We start from the raw sequence: 10,830 nt of genomic DNA, 5'->3' as shown, positions 1-10,830 counted from the left end.
CTCCTCCTCTCTATCTCTCTCTCTCTTGATTCCTCCTCCTTCTCTCTTTCTCTCTCTCCTTATTCCTCTCCTACTGTCTTTCTGTCTGTCTGTCTCTCTGTCTGCCTGTCTGTCTGTCCATGAATCATATGACGGGCCAAACCTCTCACTACAACTCCCCTGGAAGGAACAGAGAGATCAGTAGAGAGAGAGAGAGAGAGAGAGAGAGAGAGAGAGAGAGAGAGCGAGAGAGAGAGAGATCTACAACTCCCCTGGAAGGAACAGAGAGATCAGTAGAGAGAGAGAGAGAGAGAGAGAGAGCGAGAGAGAGAGAGATCTACAACTCCCCTGGAAGGAACATAGAGATGAGTAGAGAGAGAGAGAGCTTCAACTCCCCTGGAAGGAACAGAGAGATTAGTAGAGAGAGAGAGAGCTTCAACTCCCCTGGTACGTATATCTGGCTATAGTAGTAATAGTAGTTGTAGTAGCAGAAGAAGAATAATAAGTGTGTCTATGGCATCCTAAGTGGATAGTAGATAGTTATAAACTATAATAAAACACAGCAGAAAGACTTCGTAATAACCCTACTAATAATTATAATCATTAAGTTAATTAAACGTCTGACTCCAGACTGGGTATCTTCTTATAAACCCGTCTATTGCTGAACTGGGCTGAGTTTAGTACCCCTCGCGGTGCGGCTGAGTAAGAACTTGTCTTATTGGCTACATAAGGCATCACATGCTCTGTAATGTACATGTCATTGGCGGGTATCCGTCCTCCGTCCCGGGAGCAGTAGGAAGCGGCGGATTTGACCGAGGATCTCAGATTGTTTTCGTTGCGTTGCGATGTTTTGAGCCCTCCTCCTCCTCCTCCTCCCAGCTGTTTGTAAATGTCGGAGGAGCTGCGTCCGTGGACGAGGCGCGTGTCGTCCCTCAGCGAAGACGCCATGAAGGGGTTGTCAGAGCCGTGTTCAGGGTACAGCGACTTGCTCCGTTTGTTCTCCTCCAGGTTGAACAGCATCGACCTGGAGCCCAACAGCTTGTCGGCCTGGCGGACGCTGAACAGGTTGGCGTAGGGAGAATCGTCCAGGAAGCAGCGGTCTTTCTCTTTGAGGCTGACGGAGCGAGCCGGACGCCCCAGATCTATTTCTTTAGGCTTCTCCAGCATGATGTTGTCGAACGAGTGTTGGCGGGACATACGCAGACGATTTCTCTTCTGGACGTGCGGACCGTCCGTCTGAGGCCAGTAGTGGCCGAACATCTCGTCCTGATGTTGATGCATTCCCTGGTTGGTCAGCAGGGCGTCCTGGAGCAGCTGGTCTTCGCTGATGTCGTAGAGGTTAGCAGTGTGGAGGCACGCTTCGCAACGGTTGTAGGGCGAGCGGGCGGCGGCGGCTGCGGCGGCGGCGGCGACAGAAGCGGTGTTTGTGGGCGTGTAGTGACCCGGGGTGTAGCTGCTACTGGCAGGGAACTTGAACAGACAGGAGCGGCAGTGGGTCTGTTTGGAACGGTCGTTGGTCTCGTGGGGCGACAGGGACAAGCTCTTATCCTTCACGCCGTAGTGTTTGGAGTAAGTGGAGTCCGGGAGCAGGTCGACGTCGGCGTGGTGCAGCGGGGACGAGTTGAGGTGGATGATTGGCTGATCCTGACACTTCCTGTAGTTGTCGTTGTGGTCAGAGTAGATCTCCGGGTAGTCCAGGTCGTCGGCGGCCAGGCCTCGACTCTCGCGGTAGTGTAAAGGATCGGAGTCGAGATTGAGTTCTCTATCTGAGTCTATGGTGTAGATCTGTCCTTGTCCCTGTCCTCCCACTCCTCCACCCCCTCCGCTGCCCTGCTTAGTCTTTAAGTAGGACAGCTCTACTTCGCTGCAGTCCCTAGGGTATTTCGACGGCAACTGTCTTTTTTTTAATCCGTCCTTGTTCTTCAGGTGCTTGTTGTTTTCCGGGTCCTGGTACGAACCGCCTCCTCCTCGGCTGGAGCAGTCAGAGATGTCTGAGTGAGCTGCTTCCTCCGGAAGGTATCGCTGTGTCTTCATGGAGATGCGAGGGTCGGGGGACAGCATGTCGGGGCCGGGGACACCTGGACCCTGCCGCATTGTGTCCACGGACTTCTTCCACAGGCCTCTGGGTTTGGCGTTGGTCTGGGCGGCGTCCGCGCTCACCGCCACTTCCACGGAGTTTGGGTTTGACTCGTTGAGGGTCAGAGGGTGCTGTCCGCCTTGGAAGATGTAGTTGTTCAGGTGGTCTTTGTGTCGGTTGGCCAGGTACGCCTGGAGGTCGCCCGTATCGCCGTAGATCACCTCTTTAGGGGCGTAGCTTCGATTGTCGGCGTAGATGAAGTTACCTTAAAAGAAAATATATATTTCAAATAACTGACTTGCCTAGTTAAATAAAGGTTAAATAAATAAAATATTTATTATTTTTAATGATTCGAAATGTATTTGTATCCACTATTTATGGTTGTAATGTGTTAGTAAAATAAGAAGAACCATCCTCATCGATTTAAAAAATGCCTTTATATCCACGATGTTGTGGTTGTAATGTGTTTGAATCAACAACAAAACAAATTGAGAGAGAAAAGACCTTTCTCAGCCATCATATCCATGATCATGGGCCCCGCCGAGTGCATGAACTCAGCCGCCCGTTTGGGGGAATTGATCCTGGACGTAGACAGGTTGGACATGTTGGTCATCTGTTTGGCTGACTTGATGAGCTTCAACATGTTAGCCTGAGGGCTAAAATCCAGCTCGGACTTCTTCTTCATGTCGATGTGGACGCCGTGGATACAACTCCAAATCCCCTACAGAGAGAGAGAGAGAGAGAGGGGGGGGGGGGGGGGGTGAGGAGGGAGATGGAGGAGAGAAAGGGAAGACGGGGGATAAATTAAGAGAGAGAGGATGGAAGGTGGAGGGGAGAGAGAGACAGAGACACAGAGACAGAGAGAGACAGAGAGACCGAAACAGAGACACAGAGAAAGAGAGACACAGAGACAGAGAGACACAGAGACAGAGAGAGACAGAGACAGAGAAAGAGAGGGGGAGAGAGAGAGAGAGAGAGAGAGAGAGAGAGAGAGAGAGAGACAGAGAGACAGAGAGACCGAAACAGAGACACAGAGACAGAGAGACACAGAGACAGAGAGACACAGAGACAGAGAGAGACAGAGACAGAGAAAGAGAAGGAGAGGGGGAGAGAGAGAGAGAGAGAGAGACAGAGAGGGAGAGAGAGACAGAGAGACAGAGAGACAGAGAGACAGAGAGAGAGAGAGAGAGAGAGAGAGACAGATTATCATCTATGGATCATCATTTGAAGTCTGACTGTTGTCTAAAAGTCTGTGTCTTCTGGTAACTATGACCCATGTTTCCTCAGTCCCAGTAAAGGATAATTCATCAGGATCACATTAGTATAGACTGACTCAGCATCTGATAAACAATCTCATTCATTTCTCTGAACAGTTAACATAATTACTTAGATAGTATTCCTAGCCGTATTGAAATGAATATTACTACCCAGAAAGGTGCAGTGGAGGGAGACGGATTGTGTCTGTCCCTCTCCCCAGCCCCTACCTCCCTAATACCCCAGCCCCTCACCTCCCTAATACCCCAGCCCCTACCTCCCTAATACCCCAGCCCCTACCTCCCTAATACCCCAGCCCCTACCTCCCTAATACCCCAGCCCCTCACCTCCCTAATACCCCAGCCCCTACCTCCCTAATACCCCAGCCCCTACCTCCCTAATACCCCAGCCCCTACCTCTCTAATACCCCAGCCCCTACCTCTCTAATACCCCAGCCCCTACCTCCCTAATACCCCAGCCCCTCACCTCCCTAATACCCCAGCCCCTACCTCCCTAATACCCCAGCCCCTACCTCCCTAATACCCCAGCCCCTACCTCCCTAATACCCCAGCCCCTACCTCCCTAATACCCCAGACCCTAGCTCCCTAATACCCCAGCCCCTACCTCCCTAATACCCCAGCCCCTACCTCCCTAATACCCCAGCCCCTACCTCCCTAATACCCCAGCCCCTACCTCCCTAATACCCCAGCCCCTACCTCCCTAATACCCCAGCCCCTGACTCCCTAATACCCCAGCCCCTACCTCCCTAATACCCCAGCCCCTCACCTCCCTAATACCCCAGCCCCTAGCTCCCTAATACCCCAGCCCCTAGCTCCCTAATACCCCAGCCCCTAGCTCCCTAATACCCCGGCCCCTAGCTCCCTAATACCCCAGCCCCTAGCTCCCTAATACCCCAGCCCCTAGCTCCCTAATACCCCAGCCCCTAGCTCCCTAATACCCCAACCCCTAGCTCCCTAATACCCCAGCCCCTACCTCCCTAATACCCCAGACCCTACCTCCCTAATACCCCAGCCCCTACCTCCCTAATACCCCAGCCCCTACCTCCCTAATACCCCAGCCCCTACTTCCCTAATACCCCAGCCCCTACCTCCCTAATACCCCAGCCCCTACCTCCCTAATACCCCAGCCCCTCACCTCCCTAATACCCCAGCCCCTAGCTCCCTAATACCCCAGCCCCTACCTCCCTAATACCCCAGCCCCTCACCTCCCTAATACCCCAGCCCCTAGCTCCCTAATACCCCAGCCCCTACCTCCCTAATACCCCAGCCCCTAACTCCCTAATACCCCAGCCCCTACCTCCCTAATACCCCAGCCCCTACCTCCCTAATACCCCAGCCCCTAACTCCCTAATTCCCCAGCCCCTACCTCCCTAATACCCCAGCCCCTACCTCCCTAATACCCCAGCCCCTAACTCCCTAATACCCCAGCCCCTACCTCCCTAATACCCCAACCTAGTGCCTCCATACACCAATCATAACAGCCCCTATCCCTTCTCCTCTACCCACCATAACATTGACATTAAACCATACCCCTACACCCTAACCACTACCCCCTAACCATTATACACTAACCCTTACCCCCTACCCCCTAACCCCTACCATCTAACCCCTAACCCCTACCCCCTAATCCCTACCTTCTAACCCCTACCCCCTAACCCCTACCCCCTAATCCCTACCCCCTACCTCATAACCCCTACCCCCTAATCCATACCTCCTAACCCCTACCCCCTAATCCATACCTCCTAACCCCTACCCCCTAACCCCTACCCCCTAACCCCTACCCCCTACCCCCTAACCTCTACCCCCTACCCCCTAACCTCTACCCCCTACCCCCTAACCCCTACCCCCTAACCCCTACCCACCAGTCTTACCCTGCTGATAGAGAACAGTAGTCCTGGTGTTCCCGTACAGACTCCAGTGAAACAGTATCTCTCCCTAACCTGTAACCTCTAACCCCTACCCCCTACCCCCCAGTCTTACCCTGCTTATAGAGAACAGTAGTCCTGGTGTTCCCGTACAGACTCCAGTGAAACAGTATCTCAACCTCCAGTAGAAGAGATGCTCTGATATGAAGGTAATGAGAGACAGTCCCATTGCGGTAGCCAGCATGTAAAACACTCCGGCCATGTTGTCGATGTCCAGCTGACTGGACATCACCTCGTTCTTCTCATGGTGACAGATCCCCGTTAGCCACTGAGCTTCCAGCTCCTCCATCTCACCTGGAGGGAGGGAGGGGAGAGAGAGAGGAGAGGAAGAGAGAGGGAGGAAGGGATAGGGGAGAAAGAGAGAGGGGGAAGGAGAGTGTGAGAGGAGAGAGATGAGAGAAAGAGAGAGAGAGAGAGAGAGAGAGAGAGAGAGAGAGAGAGGCAGATGATGGGAGAGAAGAGAGAGAGAGATAGACAGAGAGACAGGAGAGAAAGAGAGGGAGGAAGCGAGGGAGGAGAGAGAGGGGAGAGAGATAGAAAGAGAGAGAGAGAGAGAGAGAGAGGAGAGAGAGGCAGAGAGAGAGGCAGATGATGGGAGAGAAGCGAGAGAGAGAGATGAGAGAGAGATGAGAGAGAGGGGGGAGAAGTCAGAGAGCAGTAAAAAAAGGGAGGGAGAGAAATAAAAATATCATTCACTTTATTGTCTCGTCCTCCTCCTCCTCTTCCTCCTCCTCCTCCTCTTCCTCCTCCTCCTCCTCTTCCTCCTCCTCCTCCTTTTCCTCCTCCTCCTCCTCTCTCTGACATTTAAGGTCCCATTAATGTAATGGTATTACTGTCATTCAGCTTGAGTGCGACGTGTGTGTGTGTGTGTGTGTGTGTGTGTGTGTGTGTGTGTGTGTGTGTGTGTGTGTGTACCTCCAAGCGTTGCAGAAACATTTGACATCACTAACCACATTATACACACAGGAAGGAGAGTGTCAGGGTCTGTCCCAAATTGTCCCTATTCCCTATATAGTGCACTACTTTATACTACAGCCCTATTCCCTATATAGTACACTACTCTATACTACAGCCCTATTCCCTATATAGTAAACTACTTTATACTACAGTCCTATTCCCTATATAGTGCACTACTTTATACTACAGCCCTATTCCCTATATAGTGCACTACTTTATGCTACAGCCCCATTCCCTATATAGTGCACTACTTTATACTACAGCCTTATATAGTGCACTACTTTATACTACAGCCCTATTCCCTATATAGTGCACTACTTTCTACCACAGCCCTACCACAGCCCTATTCCCTATATAGTGCACTACTTTAGACAAGGGCCCTAGTGGACTAATTAGGGAATAGTATTCAATAGTTGGACAACGTCAAAGTGTCCCAGAGGGCTTCATTTATATGTTCCTCATTTTACAGAAGACAGGTTCTCTAAGGAGAGATCTCACTGTCCCTTACTGAGACGCCCGCTTCCTTAAGCAGAGGGAGATATCTCTCTCTCTTCTCTCTCTCTCTTCTCTCTCTCTCTTCTCTCTCTCTCTCTCTCTCTTCTCTCTCTGTATCTCTCTTCTCTCCATATGTCTCTCTGTTTCTCTCTCTCTCTAGCCTCAATTGTAGAAAGTGTTCCACAGGGATGCTGGCCCATGTTGACTCCAATGTTTCACACAGTTGTGTCAAGTTGGCTGGATGTCCTTTGGGTTGTACCTCTATCTCCCCTTCCTCCACAATCTCCACCTCCCACTCCTCCTCCATCTCCTCCTCTATCTCCACCTCCCCCTCCTCCTCTATCTCCTCTTCCTCCACTATCTCCACCTCCCCCTCCTCCTCTATCTCCTCTTCCTCCACTATCTCCACCTCCCCTCCTCCTCTATCTCCTCTTCCTCCACTATCTCCACCTCCATCTCCTCCTCTACCTCATCCTCCATCTCCTCCTCTACCTCCTCCTCCATCTCCTCCATCTCCTCCTCTATCTCCTCCTCTATCTCTACCTCGTCCTCTATCTCCTAAGCCTCCACAATCTCCACCTCCCCCTCCTCCTCCATCTCCTCCTCTATCTCTACCTCCTCCTCTATCTCCCCTTCCTCCACAATCTCCACCTTCCCCTCCATCTCCTCCTCTATCTCTACCTCCTCCTCTATCTCCCCTTCCTCCACAATCTCAACCTCCCCCTCTATCTCCTCCTTTATCTCCTCTTCCTCCACAATCTCCACCTCCCCCTCCATCTCCTCCTCTATCTCTACCTCCTCCTTTATCTCGTATTCCTCCACAATCTCCACCTTCCCCTCCTACTCTATTCTCCACTATCTCCTCCTCTATCTCTACCTCCTCCTCTATCTCCCCTTCCTCCACAATCTCCACCTCCCCCTCCTCCTCCATCTCCTCCTCTATCTCTACCACCTCCACTATCTCCCCTTCCTCCACAATCTCAACCTCCCCCTCTATCTCCTCCTCTATCTCCTCTTCCTCCACTATCTCCACCTCCCCCTCCATCTCCTCCTCTATCTCTACCTCCTCCTTTATCTCGTATTCCTCCACAATCTCCACCTTCCCCTCCTACTCTATTCTCCACTATCGCCACCTCCCCCTCCTCCTCTATCTCCTCCTCTATCTCCTCCATCTCTATCTCCTCCTCCTCCTCTATCTCCTCCTCTATCTCTGCCTCCTCCTCTATCTCCCCTTCCTCCACAATCTCCACGTCCACCTCCTCCTCAATCTCCCCTTCCTCCACAATCTCCAACTCCCCCTCCTCCTCTATCTCCTCCTCCTCCTCAATCTCCTCAATTTCTATCTCCTCCTCCTCTATCTCCTCCCCCTCCTCCTCCATCTCCTCTATCTCCTCTATCTCCTCCATCTCCTCCTCCTCCTCTATCTCCTCCTCCCCCTCCATTTCCTCCTCCTCCATCTCCATCTCCTCTATCTCCTCCTTCTCTATTTCCACCTCCTCCTTTATATCCTCCTCCCACTCCTTCTCCTCCTCCTCTACCTCCTCCTCCTCTTCCTCCTCTACCTCCTCTTCCTCCTCCTCCTCCCACTCCTCCTCCTCTACCTTCCACTCCTCCTCCCCTTCTCCTCCTCCTCTTCTCCTCCTCCTCTTCCTCCTCCTTCTCCTCCACTATCTCCACCTCCTCCTCTATCTCCTCCTCTATCTCTACATCCTCCTCTATCTCCCCCTCCTCCTCTATCTCTGCCTCCTCCTCTATCTCCCCTTCCTCCACAATCTCCACGTCCACCTCCTCCTCAATCTCCCCTTCCTCCACAATCTCCAACTCCCCCTCCTCCTCTATCTCCTCCTCCTCCTCAATCTCCTCAATTTCTATCTCCTCCTCCTCTATCTCCTCCTCCATCTCCTCTTCCATCTCCTCCTCCATCTCCTCCTCCATCTCCTCTATCTCCTCCTCTATCTCCTCCTCCTCTATCTCCTCCTCCTCTATCTCCTCCTCCTCCTCTATCTCCTCCTCCCCCTCCTCCTCCTCTATCTCCTCCTCCTCTATCTCCTCCTCCTCCTCTATCTCCTCCTCCTCCTCCTCTATCTCCTCCTCCCCCTCCTCCTCCTCTATCTCCTCCTCTATCTCCTCCTCTTCCTCTATCTCCTCCTCCTCCTCTATCTCCTCCTCCTCTACCTCCTCTTCCTCCTCTACCTCCTCTTCTCCTCCTCCTCTTCCTCCTCCTCCTAACATACATAATGTTCAGTAGATATACCACAGTGTGTAATGTGATGGTGACTTGTTGTGAGTGAAGCAGCTGGGAGTCACATACAGGCTGGATCAGAGAAGAATACATTACAATTTATACATTATAATGACTTACACACACACACACACACACACACACACACACACACACACACACACACACACACACACACACACACACACACACACACACACACACACACACACACACACACGGAAACAGACACAGAAACAGACAGACCCCCCCTGTTTACAGCTGACTCTACATCAAAGGTTTCTGTATATTCACAGCGTTCCCTTTGTGATGCCGACCATGGTGTACAGTGTGTGTGTGAGAGAGAGAGAGAGAGAGAGAGAGAGAGAGAGAGAGAGAGAGAGAGAGAGAGAGAGAGAGAGAGAGAGAGAGAGAGAGGGATAGAGAGAGAGAGAGAGAGAGAGAGAGAGAGAGACACAAATTTGACCCCAATAACTACCGTGGGATATGCGTCAACAGCAACCTCGGGAAAATTCCTCTGCATTATCATCAACTGCAGACTCGTACATTTCCTCAGTGAAAACACCAAGTATTCCGCTTCCAAATTGACAAACCAAGGCATCGTCTTCGCATCGTCTTCTTTTACCGTACAACAGACCACGTATTCACCCTGCACACCCTAATTGACAACCAAACAAACCAAAACAAAGGCAAGGTCTTCTCATGCTTTGTTGATTTCACAAAAGCCTTTGACTCAATTTGGCATGAGGGTCTACTATACAAACTGATGGAAAGTGGTGTTGGGGGTAAAACATACGACATGAAATCCACACAAACAACAAGTTAAAATAGGCAAAAATCACACGCAAATTTCTTCCCACAAGGCCGTGGGGTGAGACAGGGTTGCAGCTTAAGCCCCACCCTCTTCAACATCTATATCAATGATTTGGCGCGGGCACTAGAACAGTCTGCAGTGAGAAGAGTCCCCTAAGCAAGCTGGTCCTGGCGTTTCCAGTAGGACCCTTTATGCAGAGCAATGTGTGTGTGTGTGTGTGTCTCACCGTCTCCTATAATAGCCAGTATAGCCAGGTCCACCTGGCGTTTCCAGTGGGACCCTTTATGCAGAGCGATGTGTGTGTGTGTGTGTCTCACCGTCTCCTATAATAGCCAGTATAGCCAGGTCCACCTGGCGGTTCCAGTAGGACCCTTTATGCAGAGCGATGTGTGTGTGTGTGTGTCTCACCGTCTCCTATAATAGCCAGTATAGCCAGGTCCACCTGGCGTTTCCAGTAGGACCCTTTATGCAGAGCGATGTGTGTGTGTGTGTTTCTCACCGTCTCCTATAATAGCCAGTATAGCCAGGTCCACCTGGCGTTTCCAGTGGGACCCTTTATGCAGAGCGATGTGTGTGTGTGTGTGTCTCACCGTCTCCTATAATAGCCAGTATAGCCAGGTCCACCTGGCGTTTCCAGTAGGACCCTTTATGCAGAGCGATGTGTGTGTGTGTGTTTCTCACCGTCTCCTATAATAGCCAGTATAGCCAGGTCCACCTGGCGTTTCCAGTGGGACCCTTTATGCAGAGCGATGTGTGTGTGTGTGTGTCTCACCGTCTCCTATAATAGCCAGTATAGCCAGGTCCACCTGGCGTTTCCAGTAGGACCCTTTATGCAGAGCGATGCCGTAGCCGGTGGTGGCGAAGATGTACCCGCTGCCGATGGTGACCAGCTTACAGCCCTCGTCTCGACCCGCTGCATAGTTCAACACAGCAGCATCGTAGATGAAGGCATCCAGTTTACTGAGAAGGACAGAAAGAAGACAGAGAGAGAAACATAGAGAGACGCAGAGAGAAACAGAGAGAGAGAGAGAGAAAGAGAGAGAGAAAGAGAGAGACAGAGACAAAGA

The 10,830-nt window shown here is 51.6% G+C and overlaps 1 protein-coding gene across 1 annotated transcript in view; it reads right to left on the bottom strand.

The window, feature by feature from the left end:
* Positions 1-591: 591 nt before the first annotated feature.
* The window catches only part of LOC139422618 (glutamate receptor ionotropic, NMDA 2A-like), an 85,106-nt gene continuing 74,867 nt past the window's right edge, over positions 592-10,830 (bottom strand). The window contains exons 10-13 of the mRNA XM_071173763.1: positions 10,536-10,723; positions 5,311-5,549; positions 2,561-2,777; positions 592-2,321 (exon numbers count right to left, since the gene is read on the bottom strand). Coding sequence (XP_071029864.1) covers positions 592-2,321; positions 2,561-2,777; positions 5,311-5,549; positions 10,536-10,723 — 2,374 coding nt within the window. The remainder of the gene's footprint in view (positions 2,322-2,560; positions 2,778-5,310; positions 5,550-10,535; positions 10,724-10,830) is intronic.

The sequence above is a fragment of the Oncorhynchus clarkii genome, chromosome 12 (assembly GCF_045791955.1).
Source record: "Oncorhynchus clarkii lewisi isolate Uvic-CL-2024 chromosome 12, UVic_Ocla_1.0, whole genome shotgun sequence".
Lineage (NCBI taxonomy): Eukaryota > Metazoa > Chordata > Actinopteri > Salmoniformes > Salmonidae > Oncorhynchus > Oncorhynchus clarkii.
The sequence above is the reverse complement of the archived record's forward strand: the minus strand, read 5'-3'. Positions and strand labels throughout refer to the sequence as shown.